At 43.0% G+C, this 26,776-nt stretch overlaps 1 protein-coding gene across 2 annotated transcripts in view; it reads left to right on the forward strand.

The window, feature by feature from the left end:
- LOC144791492 (ubiquitin carboxyl-terminal hydrolase 47-like) overlaps nucleotides 1-20,053 on the forward strand; it is a 340,820-nt gene extending 320,767 nt beyond the window's left edge. For both annotated transcript variants that reach the window (XM_078666187.1, XM_078666188.1), the window contains exon 12: nucleotides 18,730-20,053. In XM_078666187.1, coding sequence (XP_078522313.1) covers nucleotides 18,730-18,827 — 98 coding nt within the window. In that variant the 3' untranslated portion in view covers nucleotides 18,828-20,053. The remainder of the gene's footprint in view (nucleotides 1-18,729) is intronic.
- The last annotated feature ends 6,723 nt before the right edge of the window (nucleotides 20,054-26,776 follow it).

The following is a 26,776-nucleotide window of genomic DNA, read 5'->3' on the forward strand; positions in this document are numbered from 1 at the left end:
ACGCCAGCGGCCTTAATTTCTAATGGTTACCGTCATAACTTAAATACTTGACATTAACCACGTGGCATATATTGTTTTGTAGAGCAAGAACATAAGTGAAGCCAAGGTACGTTCTGATTACACGTGTTGCATATATCTAACATTTTTGTGGCATCACGTCGTGTACAATAAAGCACATGCACGTTTGTTGTTTCAGATAACAGTTATACAGATTGCGAGGTACGTAACTAGTTAAGGACTTTACAATTCGTTCCATCTAGAACCCGACAATTAGTCATAGTGGATCTTTCGTTTTTATTTATGCAGAGTACTCATCAGACGCATTGATACCCGTAAAGGTATACCGTCATAAAGCTGATGCGCAAAGGTAGGCACTAAGGAATTTAGAAATTAAAAAAAAAAACCCATGTACAACACATAACAAAAACTCACAATACGTTTTTATTTTTATTTTTTTTCTCTGCAGAATTGCCCCTGATGAAGGCAACAATGGTTGCCGAAATGCATTGGGCTTCACAAGATTAAATGATCAAATGTATAATGTTGAAATGTATTAAGGCTAACAAGTTATTTTGTGAAACAAAATGTACAAATGAATGTTGTTATGAGGATTATGAATAACACAATGAGAAAATATGGGTACAAATTATGATTCAAAATATGTGTTAACAACGTCAAACGTAGTCATTTGAAGAGGTGATAAACAGACTAAACGAATAAGGTGCGGAGCACCACGTGAACAGTGCGCGATTGGGTGGGTTTTGACACTCATCATAACTTATTAATAAGGGAATTGAACACTGTGTCTACCCCTATTTTTTCGCCATATTTCTTTGTAGTGAAAAAAACAAAAGTTTTGCTTTTTTTTCCTCCTACACCCTCATTGTGTAGACAATATGACAATGTTTTTGTACGTTGGTTGGATCTTTTTCATTGAAAATTCAGTCTTGCCTGTTGTACATATGTAAAATTAGTTTTTGAACACTTTTTAACATTGCAACTCTACTGGCTTGTCTAACGTATAATATAAACATGTTTTCTATGTCTATGACCAGAAACTTGTGCCAAACCAATAATGTGTCTTTGTAACTATGCACTAGCACTTTAAAAATAGCCTGTCCCACCCCTAGCGTCATGTGACCAAGGCCTCTGAGTAGGCCGAAACGTTATGCTGGTGGCGATGCAACGAAATTGAAATAAAATATTCTCTTCACCTTGTGGCTGGGTCAGCTTTCGTTTATTCAGGATCGGTGGTGCCCCGGGACATTGGGGAGTGCTGGTTCGAGTTGGACGAGTGCAGTAATATATATATATATCTATATATATATATATATATATATATATAGATATATATATATATTACCTACTGGCGTTCACCAGTAGGTAGTTATAGTTAGGACCTATTTTCCATAGGAAATCCGCAACATTCTATTTGGATTAACTTTGGTGCCGGTTGACGATTCTTTGCGAAATTTTCAAAACTGGGGGGCGCTCTGGTTCACTCCTATCCTGGAAGTCTTTATGTGATTCGTGAAACGGGGGCTGAGAAAAAAGGGGGCTCCCAAAACATGTTTTTCCCATGCAATTTTCCATAGGTACTGTTCATCGCGGCTACAGCCCGAACGGTTGAACGGAATTACACCAAATTTGGCAAAGTAGTAGTCGTTGGTTCAGACTCGTGCCTTTTGCTTATATTGTGTATATCTGTTCAGTAGTTCCTGAGAAAATGACAATTAAAAGTACATATATATCTATGGCCTCTGTGGATCCGCGCATCTTGCGCAGATTATAAGTGCACCGTCCCGATCACACGCTGAATGCTGATTGGCTGTCAAGTGGTTGTCAACATTCGAAACCAGGAAGTGTTGGCCGCCATTTTGTGCCTCGGTCGAAGCGAGGATTGAGAAATTAATGGAACAAGTGTTCAAAACTTATAGAGGGGGCAGGTAAGAAATATTTTGACCCTCTAGACCTGTTTAGGGGACCCCTAGGGCCCAAAAAAGATATATATATATGTATATATTTTTTTTTAATTGAGAAATGTGCGCTGGGTGCATGGAGCTGCCGTAAAAAAAATCAAAATGAAGGCCGGCTCCTGTGCTTGTTTAAAAATTAGCTACGTGGGAAAGAGAAATCCCGGGGTCAAAAAAATTGCATTTGAAGCGGGGGGTGAGAAAAAAGGGGGTCCCAAAACGTGTTTTCCCCATGCAATTTTCCATAGGAACCGTTCATCGCGAATACAGCCCGAACGGCTGAATGGAATTACACCAAATTTGGCAAAGTGGTAGTCTTTGGTTCAGACTCGTGCTTTTTGCTTAAATGGTGTAAATTCGTTCAGTAGTTCCTGAGAAAATTACAATTAAAAGTTCATTTATATCTATGGCCTCGGTGAATCCGCGCATCTTGCGCGCACTGTAAGTGCACCGTCCGGATCACGCGCTCAATGCTAATTGGCTGTCAAGTGGTTGTCAACATTCGAATCCAGGAAGTGTTGGCAGCCATTTTGTGCCTCGGTAGAAGCGAGGATCTAGAAATTAGTGAGGATCTAGAAATTAGTGTGACAAGTGTTCAAAACGTATAAAGGGGGTAGGTAAGAAATATTTTGATCATCTAGACCTGCTTAGGGGGTCCTACAAGGACCCCTAGGGCCCCCAAAAATGTGTTTGTTTGTTTTAAAACTGAGAAATGTGCGCTGGGTGCATGGATCCGTCGTAAAAAAAATTAAAAAGCACGGTCTCCTGTGCTTGTTTAAAAAACGTAGCTACCTGGGAGGGCCAAATCCCGGGGTCTAAAATAATACATTTGATGGGGGTCCAGAGGGGCCCTGTAGCCCGGGAACCGTCATTCCTCTGTGCTACAAAATAAATGGGTGAGGGAGTTCAAAGGTCCTTCTAAGCCCCGGGGCTTTTTATATTTTGGGAGGTGGGCTGCGTGGTCTCCTTTCTGGAGCAGTTGAAAGCCTCGGGGAACACCACCCTCCAGGAGCAGCTCCTGGTGGGTCTCGGGGTGTCTACCCCCGGGACACTGCTGTTTGCAATGGCAGGGCGGGAGTCGAGGTTTCCGCTCCGTCATAGCAAACTTGAGGGCATATTTACAAGTGCCATTTCGACGCAATTTTTTAAAAAAAGCCAAAAATGCTGTGAAAATGATATCGCCCTATTTACTAGGCGACGCTAAGATGCATTAATGCATGTTAGCAGCCGGTTTGCTAAGGGCTCGCCTCGCATCTCCAATGAGTTGCAATGTAGGCGTTCTCAGTGGCAAGGTAGGTGTTCCTATGACAATATAAAAAGGAAGAGGAAGGTATGACAACAGCGTTGTATTTACAAGGGAGCCCTGGATTTGAGGACCAATAGCAAAACTCTCGCTAATTTCGGTTTATGTTGGATCCTAACATCTGTTCTGAAGTAGACTTAAGCATGTTTAATATGCGAGGTGGATTGGTATGTGAAGTCCACAGTTAACAAGCTTTTTACTTGCGAACATAAATTATCGCTGTATTTCCCGCGATATTGGGGGCATATTTGCATGGACAGGGTTAAAATTATCATCGCTTTAGCATTAGGAAAGTGTTGTTAAAGCTGCCATAATGGCTTAATAATAGGCTTTTGAGAATTCGTGAGAATTCCAATAGAAGCCCAGGTTTACAACAGAACATTTTAACGCTGTCCTTGTAAATATGCTCCTAAGTTTTGTAATGTCGACAATCCCGTCTTCCATTTAAATAGGCACAAAGTATTTAGTGAAGTGCCTTATGATTCGTGAAGCAACATTGTCTAATTGTGATCGATAAAGAATTTGAAGTGTTGTGTACTTCTTTTGCTCGTAATGTACATAGGGGCAGATTTACAAGTCCCTTGCGCCACTATTGCGTCACTTTTAACATGGAAAAAGTGACGCGAAAGTGGCGCAAGGGGCTTGTATATATGCTACACAGTGTTCTGTCGTCTTATTTTGCTTTCCTCTCTGTCATGTAGAGGATCCTGGGTAAATATAACGGTTTCTGTACAGCCAGTACCTTTCAACCCTACCCCCAAACTGCTTACTGCCTGTTACCATAGTAAAAGTTCATGGAACACTGAAGTGAGCACACAGGTCACAAGTTCACCACACAATGTTGCTAATCGGAACAGTTACTGTACTGGAGTTTTTAAATTTTCCATAGTAACCGTTAAGTGCAGCTACAGACTCTGGTAAAGAGCTAGTAAAGAGTTAGCCTCAGTATTATACTTCTAGTTATAAACATCATTTATACTTTAATTGTTAAATCTTCTCTAAGCATAAGATTATCATACTAAATAATAGTGAAATGTCCGAAAAAGAAGATGTATGCACTTTTTTAAATTAACTTTTATTACAATAAAAATAAATAACTAGAAACATAACTTTGAGATAACAATATAATAAATAACTAGAAAGGTAACTTTAACATAACAATATAATAAACAAAATGTGAGATGGACTCCAATGGAAGGAGGGTAGGTAACCTGCAAAACAAAACTGAAAATAGGTTTTTAAAATTAGATCGATGTGACTGAATGAGGTCAAAGATCACAAATTAAGGTAACGCTTGGCAATATTTGGTTATTTGCACGTCTGCAGTGTGCCTGATACATCCCACCCCTCTTATAGGCCCGCGTTGAAGAGGTGTCCAAAGGGAAGTGCTTACTGCATCAGATTTACAGTATGGACCAGCAGGTCTTTAAAATGATTCAGAGATGAGACAGAATTAGGTGAGAGATCACGTCATTATGCAGGACAGTATCATTTATTGCGAACGCATTAAATTGGAAGCATTGTGTATCTAGGCCACTCTGCTTACCTTGTGTGGAAAACAGAGTTTACAACTTAAAGTCTGCTTTGTTACTACACTGCACTCTGATTTATTTATCTGCAGAGTGGACAGCAGCGTCTATAACTTTAAAAGAGAAAGAGAAACAATGTGAGGGAGAGAGAGAGAAAGAGAGAAAAAACGACATTGAAAGTGTGAGAGAGAGAAAGTAATAGATGGAGCAGGAGAGGTAATGTTAATACTGGAGAGAATCTTCATAGCTCACCATTTTGCCTCCGTTGTGTGTCCAAGCACGTGCAGGTTCATACTGCACCCTCAAGTTTAGTGATCTGAAAGATAGTATAGAGTTAGTAATAGCAGAGTACATAGAACTGCACAGGTATATTTCAGAATGATGCCTTTGGACACTCAGGATACTGTATTTCATCAACTTCTACTGCAAGGTGGTATCTATGTGCTCTTTTTCTCCCAGAGTACTATACCCCATGCACTCCCACTGCATAGCGGTGAGTTCTCATTACTGCATACCCAGACTGTTGCACCCCATTGACTCCCAGAGTCCAGAGGTGAGTGCCTTTTCTTGCTTACCCAGACTGTTCCAACCTATCCATTCTCACTGCCCGGAGGTAATTGTACATTCCTACGCAGTCAAGCTGCTGCACACTACCCGCTCTCTCCGCCCACAGGTGACTTCTCATTGTTTCGGAAACAAGCTTCTTTGCTCAACTTGTGCCATTGGCGTGATTCAAAGAGGGTGCACCATGTGTCGAAGCAGCCTACTCAGGCGTTATTACGATTGCCACGCATCATCGCAGAATCCTCAAAAGTTGAGCTTTGAAGGTGTTGGGGAGGGGGACGCCAATTTGTGAAACACAACCTGTTAGATAAAAAGGAAGATAAGATTGTGCGTCATTTCTTTATCAAAGGAGAGAGGAAGTGAGAGAGAGACTGAAAAAAATATTGGCAGCTCACCTTTCTATCACTGGTGTGTCTTCCACCACGTGCCAGGACATAGTGCATCCTGAAGCTTTATATCTAAAAGATTGTAAAAGAAAGATGTTATGATTGGTAATTGTCACTATCTTAATATGGAGTAGAATAACATCGCTCTTTCACACACCTTCCCTTCCGCATTAAAAATACAACTATTTGTACAGTTCCAACTTGTTTAATGGGCTTCGATTTATGAAGAATTAGTAGAGTAGTAATGTTTTCCATCCGGTTGTGAAAGCAAGTGGTGCGCAGTGATACACGTGGTTTCAATCATCACGAGCGACAGACTTTTGATCGACTATAAAAACTTTCCTGCTATTGGAAAAAAAATACAAATGCAATAAGATACGGTATATAGGACTGCGTACGCCTAACTTGATGCGTCTCCTTTTTCTATCCAGTCTGCTGCACCCCATCTACTCCCTCCGCTGCACACCTAGGCCTCACTGCTCACCTTTTCGTGGACAGGGTACGTTCTACATCATGCAGTCCCGCTCTGCCACCAAGAAGTCTCACATTTGGTGCTGAGTCTTGATATCACTATGACAAAGGACATACTTGTGCACCCATCTATATCGCAGGTTCCTCACCTGCTCAATCCTTGCGGTACCACTACCTCAGTGACCAAAGAGGCCACGCACGTGCTAGAGGGCCCCCTTGTTCGGTAGTTCAGGCCTACATGAGGCGTCCGAACCACTAGGACGGGCCACCACAGCACTTGCGATGGGAGCAACTCTAAAATGCCGTAGAGTACGTGAGCCCCGTCTTTTTTATTGGTAGGGTCATGTGTGTAGTGATGTATGTGCTGGATGGGTGTGGTGTGGGTGTATACCAGTCATGAGGGAGTGTGTGTATGCCATTCCGACAACTAGACCTGGAAGTAAGAAATGACTACAATGGAAATCTGGGCCATGTAGCGTTGTTGTGTTTTCCTGGTAGCGTAAGCGGAGTGGGCTGGACTGACGTATGCCAGTGCTGCGCGAGGCTGTGAACAATGACTCCGGAGCTATGAGTGTGGTTCTGTCGTGAACTATATGAGAAATCAACGGATTTGGGTGTCCGTGTTGTAGTGCTGCCGTCACCCGGGTCTTAAACGCAAATGTGTCATTATGTCTGTAAAGTCCCGTAACATGGCAACATGGAAGGTACGGGGTATCACTGACCTTATATTCATCCATAGTTGCACACATAAAAGATGGTGGACATGACGCATTTCTGCGAATATGAATGTTTGTTGTACATTCAGTGGAGTGTTGTAGCTGTAGTAATACAGGGCTGTGAAAGCTTTAGGTTGCAGTTTTTTTTGGCACATGAAATGTGGTATACAGGGTATATATACGTATGTGGTCATCGAGGTATACTGTCGAACTTGGTGCTGGAAATCAGTGTTCGGGGCGCGTCCACATCCTGTTATTGTAGAGAAATGGCGTAATCTACGCATGCCTGAAACTTACCATGTCATCAATGATGTAATATGTGACATCATCACCAGTGGATTGCGGGTGCGAGAGTTATAGTTAGTACAACTAACTATAATGGAGGAATTTCAATGGTTTTGTATGAGTGAAATGTCCAGCTAACTATAACACCCCTGAAACCTATGTTTTTTTCAGGGAATTTCTAAGATGTTTTAAATGATAATTCCTAACTATAACCTGCCTGAAACCTATGGTTTTTTCAGTGAAAAAAATAAAAAAAGATATATATATATATATCCACACAAGTTGCTGCACAAAAGAACAACATGGAACAACAGCGGTCTGCAAGCAGGTAGGTAACTTTATTGGGTCCTCGGCATGACGCGTTTCAGCATTTAGCCTTCATCAGATGCCGAACAAGAAATTACTGGCGCTGTTTTGTAGTCCCTCTTTTGAATGCTGCCTGCATCCCCCCATTGGTGGAGGCCTGATGGCCCGTAGGAACTGCAAATCCCAGCATCCCCCATCTTGGGACACTGGGGATGGCTGCCAGACAACGGAGTCAGTGTGTTGGAGACTCCGCGATCCCCACCTGCTGCGACCGACGTCTTCTGCAGCCTGCCAATGCAGACCTGTTTAGGAGTTGCCGGTTAATACTCAGCGCCTCGCCATGAGCTAAGGCCCCTTGCTGGCTAAACACAGTCCTCTCGTGGCCGCAGCGTTTCCAGAAGGAATTCGATCCCTCGAAGAGCATACAGGTGTGCCACTAATTTCTGGAAACATTAGGACGGGTTCCCTGAGCGTGCAGTGGCCGCACGCAAAATATCCACACAAGTTGCTGCACAAAAGAACAACAGGGAACAACAGCGGTCTGCAAGCAGGTTGGTATATATATATATATATATATATATATATATATATATATCCTATTGTCGGTTGGCCAATGGGCAGTTATAGTTAGGACCTAGTTTCCATAGATGAAGTGTTTCTGGTTTTGCTAATAACTTTGGCGCCGTTTGACGAATCTTCATGAAATTTTCAAAACTATTGTACTGGTCATTGCAGCTGCTGTCATCAAAGTTGCGGGTTGATTAGTCAAGTGGGGGTCGAGGAAAAAGGGAGGTCCCAAAACACGTTTTCTCCATACAATTTCCCAGAGAGATTTTGGTTAACTATGTTATGTTACGTTATGTTATTTTATTTTGTAGCGCGCACAGATACTCCAAAGAGTGTCCTGGCGCGAACCAAGAGGGGTGAAAGAGCTAACACTACAGAAAAAGATACGTTTTCAGATTTTTCCTGAAAGCCAAGGGGCCTTGAATCTTTCGAAGAGCAAATGGATGGGCGTTCCATGCCAAGGAAGCTTTCAGGGTGAGAGAGCAGCCACCCAGCCTATGCATTTGAAGCGGGGAACCTGGGCTAAAAGTTGAGACGTAGAGCGCACTTGTCTCACCGGGGCGTAGAAGGAGAACCGCTTCTGCAGGTAGGTAGGGCCCTGTCCATGGAGAGCGCGGTGGGTGATAACTAGTGATTTAAACTTGACCCGTTCAGCCAAGGGAAGCCAGTGAAGGGAGCGCAGATGTTGTCTCACACTACTTCTAATAGGGATATCAAGGGGAAGTCTGACTGCTGCATTTTGAACCACCTGAAGCCTCTTCAACAAGAAGCCAGGGATGCCAGCATACAATGCAGTGGCATAGTCCAACCTAGATAAAATAAGAGTGCGGATGACCCATTCTTTCGCAGCCCTAGGAAGAAGAGATAGAGATTTCCTTAGCATTTTAAGGAGACCAAAGCAGTTCCCGGCCAGCTTCTTAACCTGAGTAAGGAAAGAAAGGTTTTACAGCTCGAACTTCTGGACGGAATTGCACCAAATTAGGAGAAAGCTAGAAATTAAATGAAAAAATCAAACGTCAAATGGACTTTATAGTTGGGTTCACATCTTAGCCACACAAAACCATAGACTTGTAACAGTTTTAGTTATCTTAAGTCACTAAAATTTGTGCCAAAAGGTAACTATAACTCGTGTATTCGCCATGCGCTGCTAATTACCCCACATAATACATCCGTTTTTACATCTTCTATGGCATCATTGATAATATCACTGCAAAATTTGCAGTGGAATTATTGATGAGAAAACTGTCCATGGCGGGGTTGTGACTTATTTTTACCTTCGGGCACAAGTTATATTTACTTGAGATAACTATAACTGCTAAATTTCCATGGTTTTGTGCGTGTAAAATCTGAACCTAACTATATCGTCCCTGTGACCCATGGTTTTTAGTGAATATCTAAGGATTTCAAATTCTATTTCCTACCTATAACGTCCCTGTAAACTTTAGTTTATATATTTTTATTTATGTGTGTGTGTGTGTGTGTGTGTGCGCGCGCGCGGGTGGGTGTGTGTGTGTGTATATATTTGGAGAGAGATACAGATACACACATACATATATATGTGTGCGTGTATATGATATATATATACACGTGCCTGTCAATATTTTGGTTCTTGATATTCGAGCCTCAAAATTCCAGCCTCAGATTCCCTAGTCTACACTGTAAATTACAAGTCAAGCCATTTATTGGCACATTTGTAGTTTGGCCACTTTCACACCAACATAAGAAATAGCAAAATTCTCTGTCTACACTTTACACTGTAGAGTGAGGTATACAAGTTATTTAACACATGGGCACATGGGTGCCACAGTCGCACTATTCATTTCCTGGTGTCATGAATTTAGGTCTAGGTTATGATAGCACAGCCGTCAAACTGATCTATTGCTAACAATATACTTACAGGATGCTTTCTCTGACCAGCCTTTTTCAGCCTTTGGTTGACACAATGTCACTTACATCTTGGCTCATGCCAGTGGAGCTTTTACTCTGACATAATGCATTGGCTTTTTGTTTGCAGCCTTCTGCCTTGCTCAAGTGCTTGCATTGAAATGCATGAGGGACTACTTTACAACTATAGCCATCACTATCCACTCCTATTGGCTCCCTCCAAAGTTTCTTGCTCTCATTTGTTAACGCCGCATGCAGTAGCACAGTAAACCAAACCTATTGGCTTTGCCAATGCTTGTTTTAACTGTGCAATGAGACAGTCTGTAGTCCTAAAACCAGTCAGAAGAGGTTCCCAAAAGTGTTTTAAATCAATAGTAACCCATGAGTTTTTAGCGCCAAGACGCCCAAGGGCAAATGTTGCGCTTTATAAATTTTAAAAATAAATAAATAAATAAAATAAATGCAACACACTTATTTTTTAAGGGGATGCAAAAAGTATACCTTTTCTACACATTATCTCTTTGTGGCCAACCTTCAGAATTGACTACCAGAGCACCCATTCTCTTAGGACTGATACTCATGTGAAAGCTATGAGCTTGTTACACTGGGATCTCTCACTTGTCAAAATGCATTTGAGGACTTTAGGACTTGTCTTGTGGTGGTTCCCAGTATATAGTAAGATGTGAAAAAAATAGATGGTGTTCCACTTATTTTAAAATGGCATCTTGCAATAGTCACTTAGGGCCTGATTACAATCTTGGCTGACAGGGTTACGCTATCACAAACTTGACGGATATTCCATCTGCCAGATTACAATTTCATTATATCCTATGGAATTTTTAATACAGCAGACGGGATAACAGTCACGTTTGTGACAGTGTGTACCATCTAACTAGATCGTAATCGGGCCCTTGTTTTGCTAAATATTTTTTTTTTAACCACGTCATGTTTCTGTGCTCCATTCTTGTAAGTCACTACTGTAGCACCATTAACAGGGCTGCATTTTCTTATTTTTAGGATGCTGTAGTAGGAGTATCAGAAGCTTTAGACTTGTGGGGGTGGTGGTACTCCAACAGGGTGGATCTGCTTGTGGGGATGCGCCATGCTCCTGCTCTTGTAAAAGTTCTGGTGGCACCCAGATTAACAAGATAGCAGCTGTGGGCAGTAATGCCTGCCATTTGCACCCATGTCTGCCGGATACAGAGACTTGAGAACCTACAGTGAGCCTGACGCCATGTGTGACTCCAGTCCCAAACTGAAGTGAGAAGTATTGCAGAGTTAAGAGTGGAGAAGTGAGACTGGGGATATGCCAGCCCTCATCCCCTCTGAGTAATGATGGTCCCAAGACGAGCACAGCCAGTGCAGTCAAACAAGAGTGTTTACTAACATTGTGATACACCTAAAGAGCATAAACAGAGGGCTAAGGGGAAAAGTGGCATATTTTCCTGCACCACTGGGAGGCAGTGAGGAACAGCAGCGGGAAAGCACATATAATATTATTATTATTTATCGATTTGTTGAGCGCGGTTGCTGCCCGGGGGCGTCCAAGCGCTGAGTTTAGACAGAGACGTGACGGAGCAGGGATGCAAGAACTAGAGCGGTTTGGCAAATAGTACTGTTTTCAACTTCTTACGGAATGAGAGCAGGTCAGGTGTGGATCGAAGAGCGAGGGGGAGGGCATTCCAAAGCTTGGCGGCGTTCAGCGAGAACAGCCTACCCCCAGACCTAGCTCTCTTCACTCTGGGAACAACTGCCAGAAAGGCACCCGTAGACCGGAGGTTCCTGTTAGGGTGGTAGGGGGTGACAAGGCTGTTGTTAATTGCTGATCCGGTCTTCCAAAAGGCCCGATGCGTGATGCACAGTGCCTTGAATGCCACTCTTTGCCTCACTGGCAACCAGTGTAGGCTTTTCAGGCCATGTCTGGCAGATTGGAATCGTGGAATCTGGAGTATGGTACGTGCAGCGCAGTTTTGTACCACCTGCAGCTTCCGGAGGGTCATCTCAGGTGCCCCTAGGTAGAGAGCATTGTTTGAGTCCAGACGGGACTGGATGAGGCCTTGTACCGCCACCTTCTTGGCATCTAGGGGCAGAAGTGGAAGGACCTTCCTCAACGTTCTAAGTAGGCCAAAACAGGTGGCAGACAGCCTAGTGGCCTGAGTGGAGAAAGAGAGCTTATTGTCTAGCCATACTCCCAGGCTCTTAACACTATCCTTGGGAGTAGGGGGTACACCAAGACCACCGGGCCACAAGGAGGTAAAGGGTACAGGTGAAGCTGGACCTAGGAGCATGAGCTCTGTTTTTCCTCCATTCAGTTTGAGGGAGGAGTTGGTCATCCACTCCCTCACGTTCTCCAAACAGTTCAGCAGGCCGGCCGAGGATTGCCTGTTGTTCTCTTGGGCCAATGAAACCACTAGCTGGGTATCGTCGGCGTACGACACGATCTTAATGCCGTACGGTTCGACTACCCCAGCCAGAGGTTTCATGTATACATTGAACAATACAGGGCTCAAAGACGAGCCCTGCGGTACTCCACAGCTGAGTGGCCTGCTGGCAGATGTTGTGTCGCCATCAAAGATCTGAAAAGATCTGTCAGCTAGGAAGGAACTGAACCACCTTAGTGCATCTCCCGAGATTCCGATGTTCTGGAGCCGGTTCAGCAGAGTGGCATGGCTGACCGTATCGAAGGCAGCACTTAGATCAAGGAGGATCACTGCCACTGATCCTCCCTGATCCAGTATCCTTCGAGATTCTTCGGTGACTGCTAACAAGGCAGTTTCAGTCCCATGTTTAGGTCTGAAGCCTGTTTGGGACGTGTGTAGTAGGGAGTGATTCTCCAGGAACTGGACCAACAGGGCATTTATGTATTTCTCCAGCACCTTGCCAGCCCACGGGAGGAGTGAGATGGGGCGGTAGTTGGAGTGATTGTGAGTAAAGTACCCAGGCAAATATGTAAACCAACTACCACATGAAATTTACCTCAAAACATATTAAAAAACGAAAAAACACTATGACATGTATATATCCGGATATAAATTTAATAACATACTATTCATTAAAATTGATACATAGTTTTACACAACAGATAAAAAAGCATTTGTGGCATACAATGTATGCAAATTTTCAATCATATAGATAGTTCATTGAAATAAAAGATTTAGATGGTTCCTTGTTTTTTTTGTCTTGTATTTTTGTCTACGCGTTTCGACACTGTGTGTCTTCCTCAGGACTGTACCATCACACTGTAAAAAGATTATTTAAAAAAATGATTTTACAATTTTGTTTTGGTATATACATAACAACTGATATCATGTGCTCAGAGTTGGTTATCTTTATAACTGATAATGCCGCTTTATACATTGTAACTTTTGTCATAGGGCTGCTACTATATTGCATTAGAAGAACCTGATGATTATATATTCTCATTTGGTAATTATTCAATAGGTCTACTTTCATTCCGAAACAGAAATATACTATACATTGCATCGTTATGACAACTTTTCATGTATGTTCAGAACATATCCTATAGCACAATAAGGATCAGAAGAGAGACAGATACATAGACTGAAGGCCTATTTTAGATGGAAAGCAGATTACAAGAAAAAGACTGTGAATGTGTGTCCCCTATATAGCCTATTGGGAAAGCTGTGTTTGTATTGTGTACTGATAGAGGGGGCTTACCTATTTATACGCAAAGAACTGGACTGATACGGGAGAGTATAAGATCAGTATGCCATCTAGGTCCGCTAGAGCATTGGTGAACGTCGTGCCTACATAATAAGTACAATATTTAATTAATTAGCCCATTTCTTTTGATTTGGTGAGTAGCACCACCACCCTGAGAGGTGTGCTTACCTGTTAGTGGTCTGATGTTTCAAATGATTAAATTATCTCCTAAATAGTCTGCTTGACATAGTTGGCTACTTCGTTTCCAATAACCACGGTCACTGTAGCTCTGTTTAAAAAGGAACCGCTAAAGATAGATAGAAAAAGTCCAGTTATTTAAAGCGAAGATATCTTACTTATTGAGTACTATGCTCTAGTTGTACTCAAAAACGCAAAGGCGGTTATCTCTTTGTTGATCTATTTCCTATTTTATTAATTATTTTATATATTCAATGTACAATGTTATTAATTGTATTCATGGCTCTGTGCTTATAAACAGTCCCAGTTATCACGCTTTTATCTATATAGATCACTAGATGTGCATTAGCCTGGCCCTAGACGATGTATGGTTTGCTCTCTAAATTACCTATTATGGAAACCGCTGCTATCCACGCATTCTTTTCCCAGATATATTCAGTTATTTTCGATACCAAAAGCGGTTCTTGCAGTCTGCAATCAACAAAAAGATGCTAACATTAGCTACTTGTCTATTTTTACATGATTTCTTATATATTTTGCACAGTTTGGTTTTCGACTCTATTCAATTTAAACGCACCGCTTTTTTACCTGAATTATCTTTCGTGCTGCAGAGAATTACTTCTGCAGTGACTGCATGCAGGTACAACGGTCATGCGGTTCCTGCAGTCGGGAAAGAGACCAGTAACACTAGCGTTACCATTTGCTTTTACTTTTTTAAGAAACTTATGGAGGCTTCGCACCAATAAGGTTTACGGCTGCATTCAAATGAAATGGCTTACTTATTTACCTGGTTAGTTTCTTGTACTGCAGAGAAATGTCTCTAGGGTGTCTGCAGGCAGGTACAGCGGTATAGCGGTTCCTGCAGTCGAGAAATAAACCAGTGATAATGGCGTTACCTATTGTTTCTATTTATAGAAAACCAGGCAACATTAAGTTATCGCTATTCTCTATAACGCTCTCACCTATGTTAGTTGAAATCCGGACGGACCGTGCAGCAACGGCGTTATCCTGAACTTGATTTCCGGCAGTTTGACAAAGAATTTGTTAAAGGGTTTTCTATTGGCTTTTATATTGAGGTGGATCATTGGTTCATAGCACAAATGCATGTGTCTTAAAGGGGTATAGCTCTTTATTAGCTGGGTGTTCTGGTCTATCTAGTTTTACATGTAGATCTTCCTGCAGATTTAATTTCAGAGTATGGCATTTATCCATGGAAGATCATTATTTAACCCATGGGTATACGTGTCCAGAGTAAAAATCCAGAACACCTCTCTTTTTTTCCTAATTTTATCTCCACCATTTTTACACGTTATGTGGATCTTTTCTAAAATGCGCCAGCGGATCTGGGATGGGGAATGTTGGAAATCAATGAAGTAGCGGTAGTTGGAGTGGTCATCGGGGTCTAGGTTAGGTTTTTTTAAGAGCGCCCGTACCATGGCTTGCTTCCAAGCACTGGGGACTGTACATGTGGATAAGGACAGATTTAACAGTTCCAGGATTACAGGGAGGGTGACTTCACCTGCCTGCATCAAGATTTCTGGAGGGGCTGGGTCGCGAGGGGAGCCCGACTTTACTTGACGTGCCACTTTGTCCAGAGTGTCAAGGTCCAGGAGGGGGAAATGATCAAGCGTAGGCTCAAGAGTCGGCTGGGCTGGGGGGGGGAAGTTTTCCGGATGGAATGAATCGGACGCCTCATGATTTGAGGCCGTGGCTGAAAAGGTGGAGTATATGTTTAGTACCTTATTGTGGAAAAATTCCGCCAGTTCGTTGCATTGCTCTTGAGTCTTGATCAGAGGGGGAACAGTGACGACGCTGGTACATTGTTTTATTATATTAAAAATTTCCTTGGGCTTAGATTTGGCTTCCATGATTTTGTCGGAGTAATAGAGTGCCTGGGCTGTCCTGATCCCTTCTTTATAAACTCTGATCGCCTCTCTATAGGATGCCTTTTTTCCGGGAGGAAATCTAAGCGCCAAGCTCTCTCTTGTTGTCTGCAAAGGCGTTTTAACTCTCTTAGCGAGTCGGAGAACCAGGGAGCTGATTTCTGCACTCGCTTTGAGGACGATCTGCGAAGAGGCAGGAGTGGGTCCAAGGATTTAGTGATCCAGCTTACATAGTTTCCGTATGCCACGTTGGGGTCTGGGCAGGGCGGCGGGCGGGTGGAATCTAGCTCACGTCTCCACGGTTCCATGGGGAGTTTTGACCAGTTTCTCCTCATTGTAGTATGAGGGGGTAGTTGGGGGACTTTATAGGTGACCCAGGTAAACGGGACCAGAAAATGGTCTGACCATGGAAGGGGGATGGGTTGATCCGTAATTAGATCCGAACAATTACTAAAGATAGGGTCCAGGAGGTTGCCTTTTTCGTGGGTCGGGGCAGTAACCAACTGGACCAGTTGAAGGGCTCCAAGGTCATCTATTAACTCCGTGGCGGTGTGGTCTGACGGCGAGTTGAAATGCAGGTTAAGGTCTCCCAACACCGTGTGATTGGCCGTCGATAGAATTCTTTTTGCTGTGATCTCTGGGAGAGCTCTAAGGAATAGTTTTGCAGGTTCGGGGGGGCGATAAATCAAGGTGCCTGAGAAGGAGTTATTTGCGTTGAACTCTATACAGAATTCCAGACTCTCGCAGCCAGGGATAGTATCTGCTGTAGTGCGGCAGTGGTACTGGTCCTTTGTAATGATGGCCAGACCACCCCCTCTCCCTTCCGGTCTGTCGAGTCTGAGGATGTGGTAGCCAGTTGATAAGGCTGCGACTATATCAGGCTCTGATTGAGCCGTGAGCCACGTTTCTGTCAAAAAGAGCACGTCTGGCTTGTGCTCCTCAAGCAGCATGGCAATTTGTGTGCAGTGCTTAGGTAGTGATCGGCAGTTTAGTGCATACATGCTGTATTTCTGAGCTGAGGCCAACGGAGTGTTCCGAAAGGAGTGTCTGCAGTCTGGGCAGCGGAGGGGAAGCTCTGTAGGGGCATATATATGCGTGCACTGGACAGCGACAGTTCTTCCTATGCTGTGTAAGGCTGTCGAGCTATAAGTCCTGCCCTGGGGAGTGGGGGAGCCAGGGTTTGTGGCCCCTGGTCCCGTCTGGTCGCGGACGGGAGCAGACGGGCTTGCCTTTGGCGCGCCTTCGGCGCACCGCCGGCGCGCCCGCTGCGCCCGTCCGCTGCGCCTCCGGAAACAGCACATTCTTAAATATCAAAGAAGAAGGGCGTGGCCTAAATCGGTGGGCGTAGCCCGGGAGGTCGCGGCGGTTGCCTGCTGCCTGCTTCAGCGCCTCACTCGGCTGAGCGGCGATTCAAACAACCAGGTGAGCAGAGTGCAAGTTTTGCAAATAACACAAGTAAAATCACGTTATACAGTTTTTAAAATCAACTTTTTAAGGTAGAAGGTGGTTCCTAGCTCTCGGCTTTCCGCCTCAAGAGCTCCGTCTAAGCAGCGCTGGTCACAGAGCGCGCCTAGATATAAGGGGGGGGGCGTGGCCTAAATCGGTGGGCGGAGCCCGGGAGGTCGGGGCGGTTGCCTGCTGCCTGCTTCAGCGCCTCACTCGGCTGAGCGGCAATTCAAACAACTAAGTGAGCAGAGTGCAAGTTTTGCAAATAACACAAGTAAAATCACGTTATACAGTTTTTAAAATCAACTTTTTAAGGTAGAAGGTGGTTCCTAGCTCTCGGCTTTCCGCCCAAGAGCTCCGTCTATACATGTCATAGTAAATGTAGAGACTGCACTCAGACAGGTTAAATCTCTGATTATGTTGATGCTTCAAACTCTACAGGGAGAGATGCAATGAAATGTGGTTAAAATGTTATCCTTAGAGGCATCCGTGGAGGAATTTAAAGGTTATATGCCTACCGCAGAACAGGTGATTAAGGTACCATGGGTGCCTTATTGTTGGCCTCTTCTTGCCTCTTCCTAACCCCAAAGTTTTGACTGTGTTGGAAAGAGACAGTGGAATTCTTGAGGTGGTGTATTGGGAATGAGCCATAATCATATACATTTGCAGCTGGGTGTTGTTTTGATCTACATTGATTGTTGTATTTTCTGGCATATTGCGTCTCTTGCTACAAGCTGGATTGGTTGCATGGCTGCATAAAGATCTAAAACAAAGTTGTCTTGCAGTTTTGCATTTTTTCTGTTTTCTTTTTTTAAATGGTGTATAGCTTAAGAATTTTGTGCAAGTGATTAGATTTATTTTAAAAAGACATGGGCCTTCTCTATACGCACACAAAGCACACTGCATTCCTCTTGTGTAGCTACTTTTATGACTTTTCCACCTGTTTAATTCCCCCAAATAGAATACATGTGACATCGAACATCCAGGTAGATTCCGAATATCCAGGTAGATTCCTGGCTCTTTCCCCTACCTCAGCATAATAATAACCAACAGATAATTCCAATTTTATTTTGGGCTCTTGTCACACCAACTTACCTATCACACTGCTAGGCTCTGTGCCCCAGGACAAGGTAAGAGCACCTTTCTGGCTACTTGGGAACAACACCAAAACGCTTCACACATAGGGTCACAACAAATACAACACTACCAACAACTCACTTCCCCTCAGTGTGGCGTGCTATCGGTCCAAAATGTGCTTTGGCGCCCCGCAGTGGGATATGAAGCACTATAAAAATGCTACAGTACAATACAATGCAGTAGAGTATATATCCTGAACATGTTTTGAAAGCGTAAAATCTCAGTAGGACAAAGTTGTTGTGGAACCCACGTAATCTAAACATTCTAGCGTAAGGTGGTGCAGACAGGTCAAATGATATGTATTAAATGAAACATTTTTTATATCTGGAACACAGTGTGACTCATTTCTGTGTATACTAGTGTTACATTTGCATATCCTTCATCCTGTACACTGACCTTTTCTTTGATTTATTTTTAGAGTTTCTGGAAAAAGAGCAGTTGCCACTACACGTTCAAAGCCGCATTGAGGAACCTCTCAAAAGTTCCGTCAGTAAATCTTATAAAGAGTATGTCTAGGATAACGTATTGCTTGGATGGCTCTTCCATTCCTGGAGACGCACCCACCTGCTCTTGCCTCTTCTGGTGATGCATGGTGATCTCTTCCTGAGTACTGAGAGCCCTGGAAGTCTGGTTCAGAATTTGTTTGGACTACCTACATACAACATCATTTTAGCATTTTCCCTGTTTGTCAGCTCTGAGCCCCGCCATGAAGAGCATCAACGCCTCATGGGCATGCAGTAGGTTCTATCACTGCTGGAAGGGAGGAGGAGGCATCTACATGCATCCAGTGCAGAAGGGTATCAGGGGCCTGATTCACAAGGATTTTTGTGAGTGTCTCCTACTCTAGAAAATGTATGAGCTGGCCAAACGTAAGGCACAACCAATCACAGGCGAAGCTTTGTGAATCTGATCCTCAAAAAGCAAAGAGAAATATCATGGACTGTAGCTCTCCTGGGGGCTTGCACATTGCATCTCACTTTGGCTTTGCTGTGCCTTTTACCACTGTTTGTCCCCACATTGTGCAAACATGTATATAAGACTTAGCTTGATGCATGTTCCATATGGCATTGACATGTGTATAAGTCGTAGAGGCATTTTGGGAACACCTTTGCATGATGTACACAAACATCAGGAAGGCGTACTGGAGTAACAATAAATAAAGTGTATGTAAATGGCATTAGGACAGGAAAAGAATTAAACATCAATCCAAGGGGCTTTGAAAAAACGAGTGTGCATTACCAGTGATTTTTTTCAAGAAGTCACTGGCATTGACGCCCAAGGACTCTCAGGAGCCCTGCAGCTGGTGTTACTCTAAGGCTAACACAGAGAAAGAATACAAGCGATCCTGTGACATTCACTGACCTTGACAGCTACCAGCTTTATGCAAAATGTGACTAGTTATTGGGGGCTAAGAGAATTATGGGAATGTGTTTTTTCTATCTATATTTGTTTAAAATGATTAAAAATCTATTGAAACATAAACATCATTTATACAGCATTTTTGACTGATCTGCTCAGTGTACTATCTTTATTTAAAATGTGCTGCCGTTCTTACAAGGTTTTTCTTTGATATTCTCTTTAGCTTACGGTACCTTTTTTTTTATGCCTAAACTATTTAATATTCTTTCAGCAGTTTTTAAAAAAAAAACTTTAGCTTGAATTAAATTGACACCATTTTGATTTTAAGCTTAAATAATTATGTTGAAATAATTATGTGATTAATAAAATCTAAACATATCTGTTCTCGTTGTCAAGTCAGTTATTATTGTGTTCACGTTTCTTTTTCTTCTCGTTCTTGTTTGGCTTAGTCCTGAAAGGACTGGACCTTGAGCTACAGCAGAAGAGAATTGAAACTTTGTGGTAAATTTACAATACTCCCAATTCCCCATTTCCAATTCTGACTTTGCCTCTTCTCCTCATTCTCTGAAACATTCCCCCAGCACTCCCCCTTTTCCACTTGCAGGAACAATTGGACCACAGCTGCACCCCAAGACCTAAGAGAAGGAGATACCCCATAATAGTGCAGGTTATGTCTGCAATTGTGTGCTACATTGGTTGTGTGTCTGTGTGTGTTGGGGCAGGGCAATTCATTCTGGGGGTGGAATAACAGTAATTTCATTTCTGTTTATGGTGACATTTCTCAATCTATACAGGGTGACTAAAACTCTCGTCCTAGAGGATGCATCTGTAATAATACATCGCTAATCTCTGAATCTCTTATTCTCTGGCTAATCTCAGACTACATGTCTGGCTCTTGTTTATGCTGTACAAAGAGAATTTCTGAAGCGAAAGTGGCCATTGCAATGATATGTCACCGCTAAATCTCCTGATAGAAAATTTATAATTAACTCAGTTGTGGAATCTGCACAGAATTTTTGTCGGAGACAGTAGTGATCTGCTGATACCATTTGGCCAATGTACACAGTAGTATGACCTCCTCCAGGAAGCGAGTTGCCTTTCTGATTCGCAGTGATGGTTTTACCATGGTGTTCTGCATGTCAGACTTAAGATGATTGAGACTTGTCATCTGCAGCAACCCATTGTTAATATCCTGTAGATTTATACCCTTTCAACAAATCTGTCTCACAGAAATAGCTCATAGCTGAAATATTATCCCAACCAAATTACTTACTCAGACCATGCAGTACAACCTTACAAATAACCCTATGCCAACAATTAAACATTTTATTGTTTAAAACACTGAACCAGATAAGATAGTTAAGAATATCAATATACTTGTATATGCTCTAGTAGTTGTAGCGTCTTCAAATTATGAGTGCTAGGACCCTTGAAGTTCTGGGCAGACTTTAAACAGGAATTATGTGAACTGTTGGGCAGTTTAAAGGTGTGGTTATAAAAGTTATGAAGCACCTGCTCTAAGTGTCTGAGGAAGGAAGCGCAAAGTACGATGCAGCTAAATTCCTGAAGATGCCACCTCCATTTCACACTGTGAAGAAACAGAATATTGGTGCTAGATTATCTGCATGGATTGAAACGTTCGATGATTTCATAGATAAGCTAGAAGAAGAAGAAAATGATAAGAAAATCATTAAATACTTGAAAAACCTTGCCGGTGATGGAGTGAAAGAAGTGATAAAGAAAGTCTCACAAACTGATGCAATATCATATCGAAAGATAAAAGAAGCATTTGAAGTAAAGTTCAATCATACGCCGAATATCAATTATGAAAGGTACATCTTCAACCAAGTCCGACAACAGGATGGTGAAACGATGGATGAGCTTGTTGAGAGACTTGACGCAAACACTGTAAGTTCTGAGATTTTAATGATGAAGTAGCTATGTGCCTCAGAGTCATTGATGGTTGTCTATCGGACTCTTTCAGAAGACGTATGCTGAGAGAGCTACTCAGTTTAGAGAAAATACTATTGGCTTCGAGGGTAGACGAACGAGCCGATGGACAAGCTAGTGATACGAAAGATACAACAGCGAGAAATGGTTTAGCTCTTATCAGGAAAAGTAAGCATAAACTCAGAACAGATGCGCTCAAGTTAACTTCTCCAAAGAAAGAAAAAGTATGCTTCCGATGTGGGTTTTCATTTCCCATGAAGGTAAATGTCCAGCCATAGACCAACTATGCATGGGCTGCATGATAAAAACCCACTTCCTAACCATCTGCAAAGGGAAAGAGAAACCAAATGCATCACAGCGAGAAGAGAAAATGGCCACCAGAAGGTTCCAGAAGAATTCTCACTATGCCCAGAAGGCCAAAAGGCAACATCAGTTACGACAAGTAGAGACAAAACAAAGTCAATTGTTGTCAAATTCATCATACTAAAGTTCTTCAGTGTCATCCGGTGCCAGTGAATAAGATAGATGTAAGTTGATTTTATCTACCAAAGAACGGCATGCACATGTAGGATTAGCTATTTGCAAAAAAGATCAAATCAAAGTCAAATGAGAAGCACCAAACAGAGTAAAAAGTTTCATTTGGACACTGTCCTAAAGTTATATTAAAGGTGGAACGGTTGCCCCATAACCTTCTTTTAGACAGTGGTGCTTTGCTTAATATATTGCTGAACTGGGATGGTGCAGTGAGCTAAAAAACGGTGATGGATCAAGCCCTGATCTGTTGACTGGGTAGGAGTGTTCTGATTAACTCAGATACTCTGTCCATCACCACCCCCTTTTTGAAATTATTTTGGCCACCATAAGTGTGGAAGGGTATGCTCAGACATGAGTCACTTGCTCACTGCACCATCAGGATTCAAGCAAGCCGGGCCGAAGACGGCTGTAATGCCAGAAACCGGTCCCCGGAAGCTTGTTTCCTTCCCAGTGTAAGAATTGGCTTTTGTAGTTTGGTTTGCCCTGTTCCCATCATGCACTGGGACAGGAACAGACTAATTTGCATACAGCCAGGTTCTGAAACTGGGATGGTGCAATGAGTTAAAAAACGGTGTTGGATCTAGCCCTGATCTTTTGACTGGGTGAGAGTATTCTGCTTAATTCAGAGACTCTGTCCCTCACCACCCCTTGTTGTAAATATTGCTTAATATCATGCCAGTAGAGACATTTAACAGTTTATCTCCTGTGCCATGCCTTAGTCTATCAAACACGAAGATATACACCGGGGTTGTGTCCAAACCGTTACATAGTCAGAGGTCATCTACTGCAACCATGTGACCTAAAATGACGTCAGTGCAAGCGCTGATTCACGTTCTTTAGGCAATTTCATCAAGTGCCTACCTACTTAGCTTTACCACTGGTGCTGACATGGGACTGATATCTCACAGCTACAACATCTATGCTCAATCTGCAATTGTGAGTCAGTTCCCACAATGTTTTCATGGCCTAGGAAGACTCAAGACAATGAAAGTGCAACTTCATATTAGTGAGGACATTCGCCTAGTTGCCCAATGGCACCACATAGTTGCTTTCCACTCAAAAGAAGCTAGAAGCGGTGTTAAAACATAACATCATTGAATGCTCCTCTGTTCCTATGCAGTGAGTTTCAGCCACAGTTGTTGTGCCAAAAAAGGACGGTGGAGGTGCAGTGCACATTTGCTTTGACATGCTCCAGTCCAACAAAGCAATTGAGCGAGAAAGACATCCTGGTCCCCACATCGCGGATATGATGATACAGTTGAACGAAGAAGCAAAAGTCTTCTCCTGTCTAGACCTGAACAAAAGTAAACATAAACTCATGATGGAAGACAACTGATGACATACTGGTATTTGGGACAACACAAAAGGAGCATGACAAAGCCTTTGTATGTGTGCCAATTGCTTGCTGATGCAAGTTTCACTTTGAATGAGGCAAAGTGTGACCGTCACAAAACCAAACTCAAGTTCTTTGTGCACATATTCTCTGAAGGGGAATGGCTCCTGACCCAGATAAAGTGCAAGCATTGTCATCTGCTTACCCCCTACAAGATGTAACCATGCTGCGATCCTTCTTAGGCATGGCTAGTTATTGCTCAAGATATATTCATGACTTTGCTACAGTGAGTACCCCATTAAAAGGCATAACAAAGCAGAATGTCCAATACCAGTGGCCTCCTGAATGCGACCAAAATTTCAAGGACATAAAACAAGCGATTGAGAATGCAACTGAAATTACCTACTTTGACCCCAATTTACATACTGAAATCGGGGTAGATGCGAGCCCAGTGGGGCTGGGGGAAATCCTTGCTCAACATAATGACCATCTGAATGCCCAGAGACACATTGTAACATATGCCAAAAGAAGTCTGTCTGAAACAGAATTTGCCCACTCAGCCGGAGAAGAAGAGTCTGTAGTGTGGATCTGCAAACATTTTCATCTGTTTTGAACCTACTGTAACCTGCCTTCCAACTACCCCATTTTAGATCCTAAAAAACTTTATTATCCTTCCACACCCTGCGGTCCCAACTGCCGTTTCCTCAAAGTTAATCATAAATCATCCCGTCCCTCACTCACCAACATACATGCGGCTTTGATAAAGGGCCCGCTACCGCCCAAAACATAAATATGACAATCAGGATTTTATAGAGAGCCACAAAGAGGATATCCTTATGATAACTGAAACCTGGGGCGATGCGACTGCTGGCCCTGGTTTTCACACAGCGACTCCAGATGGATACTCCGTTTGCAGATATGACAGACAAGATAAAAAAGGTGGAGGCCTTGCCATTATCTACCGGGAAATCTATTTTCTCAAATCAGAACTGGTCCCCTCTAACACCTGTGAAGCCTGTTGCTTCTCCATCTCAATTACGTAATTCTCTCCTTGTAAAGGTATTCTCCTATATCGTCCCCCAGGATCTCGCCCACAATTCCTGTCCTCCTTAAGCAACCTATTAGAATCAGTTGCAGGTGAAAATAATTTCTCCATTTTAGGTGACTAACTTTCACCTGGAGGCACAAGGCAATCAAAACACTATAGCATTACGGGCCGAACTAGAGGCGGTAGGCCTTACACAAATTGTCACCTCCCTCACCCATATCGCTGAACATATTCTTGATGGAATCTTTTCCAACAACCAAAATCTCGACTTAAGAAACATTACACCTTTACCGTGGACGGACCATCAAACAGTATTTTTTGACATTCATCACAAAAATTATTCTGCTCCCCTTCCTATCACTTCACTCCCCAAACAGTTCAAAGCATGGAGCAACATTGATCCCCTCAAATTCCATATCTCGCTACACACAAATCAACCTGACCTTCCCCCTAACGATCCTGACTTAGCAGCTACTTTATACACCAGCTGGATCAATGAAGCAGTCAACAAGGCGGTACCCATCAAACATAGATCCAATAACAGAAGCACGCCCTCTGCGCCATGGTTCAATGAGTCCCTTAGGTGCGAAAAACAGAAATGTCGAAACCTAGAACGTAGCTGGCGCTTAAACTATTGAGGTTCCGTGAATTCTGAACCTGGGCCATAAAGGTCGTGGTTCTGTTACGATTTTGGTAACAGCGAACCGTAAACAGTGAGCTCAGCAAGTATGAGTGTTTTCATCATGTTACACCGATGGATTCACTGTGTATTTGAAGATTTCGTTCTGAACCCTTGGGTTCCATTTTGTGCATGGCAGCCATTTTGTGGTTGCCCTCACATAGGCCGATGACTTTAGCTGACTTTTAGATGACCTGAGTGAACTGACCCTGTTGCCTGAAGCTGACCTTGTTATTTTATTTATTCAAGAGGTTTTATATAGTGCTGGCTGGACCCAGGAGTATCAGAGCGCTTTACAACGTGTTTCCAACAGGTACAGTGTGTATAAGCAAAGACAATGGAATAATAAAAGAGCAAGTCCACATAGGATACATGACATCTAGATAAGAGAGTAAAAACAAATTGCTAGACACTCTGATTAATACAAAATAGCGGTCACAGTTTGGCAGGAAGCCTCACTTAAGTATACAAAAAAACAGGCAAGAGAAATGAGGGTCATGAGGAGGGGAGTAAAGGTGATCAGATAGACGGAAAAGGAGTTGGCCAGGCGGGTGGTCACAAGTCATATGCGGAGCAGCTAGGCGGGGTGATGCAGAGGGGCGAGGCTACCAGGGAGCGATTAGAAACCCCAGTATTTATTAAGGAGAAGAAGTTAGAGTTCTTTTTTGAAGCTGGGGTAGGACTGGTTACAGCGGAGGCCTTTTGGGAGGGCATTCCAAATAAGTGGGGCATTGCCTGAAAAGGAGCGTGACTGAGTGGAATTCTTTTTCTGTAGGGGGGATAAGTAGGAGGGTGTTGGAGCTTCTCAGTGATCGCGTGCAGCCTGCTTTAGTCAGTTTGTTGGAGAGGTATGTTGGTGTGTTTTGGTGGAGGATTTTGTGTGTAATGCAGGCTGTTTTATATGTGGATCTACCTTCAATGGGGAGCCATTTAAGGGCGGGAGAGATGTGGTCAAATCGTTTGCAGTCCGTGATAAGCCTAGCCGTGAGGTTGAGCACAGATTTAAGAGGTGCCAGGTGGGTTTTGGGAATTTCGGTGAGGATGGCATTGCCGTAATCAATGCGCGATAGAGCAAGCGATTGGACTGCCAGTTTAAAGTCATCAATTGGGATGAAGGGCTTAATTTTCTTAAGGTTACGGAGGGTAAAGAGGGCTCCTTTGGCAGAGTTGTTGATGTGTACGTTGAGAGTTTGGCGGTTGTCAAGGGAGATGCCCAAGGATTTGACTGAGGTGGCTAGGGACAAGGAGCAGTTGAGGGCGTTAAGGTCTGTGATCCACTTTTGGATGGGGAGCTGGTTGTTTTTTGGGGAGAAAAGAATAATTTCAGTTTTTTTGGGGTTAAGTTTGAGATGGTTCGAGTGGAACCAGGCTTGAATTTTGATGAGGGTGTTGTTGAGGTGGAGGATGTCAGCATGGGTTTTTATCTTATGGTAGAGTTGTGTATCGTCAGCGTAGAGGTGATAGTTAATCCCTGCTTGTTTGAGAATGAGGGTGAGAGGTTCCATGAAGAGGTTAAAGAGAGACATGCTACAATAGTCACTTAGGGCCTGATTACTCCATCA

The sequence above is a fragment of the Lissotriton helveticus genome, chromosome 11 (assembly GCF_964261635.1).
Source record: "Lissotriton helveticus chromosome 11, aLisHel1.1, whole genome shotgun sequence".
Taxonomy (NCBI): domain Eukaryota; kingdom Metazoa; phylum Chordata; class Amphibia; order Caudata; family Salamandridae; genus Lissotriton; species Lissotriton helveticus.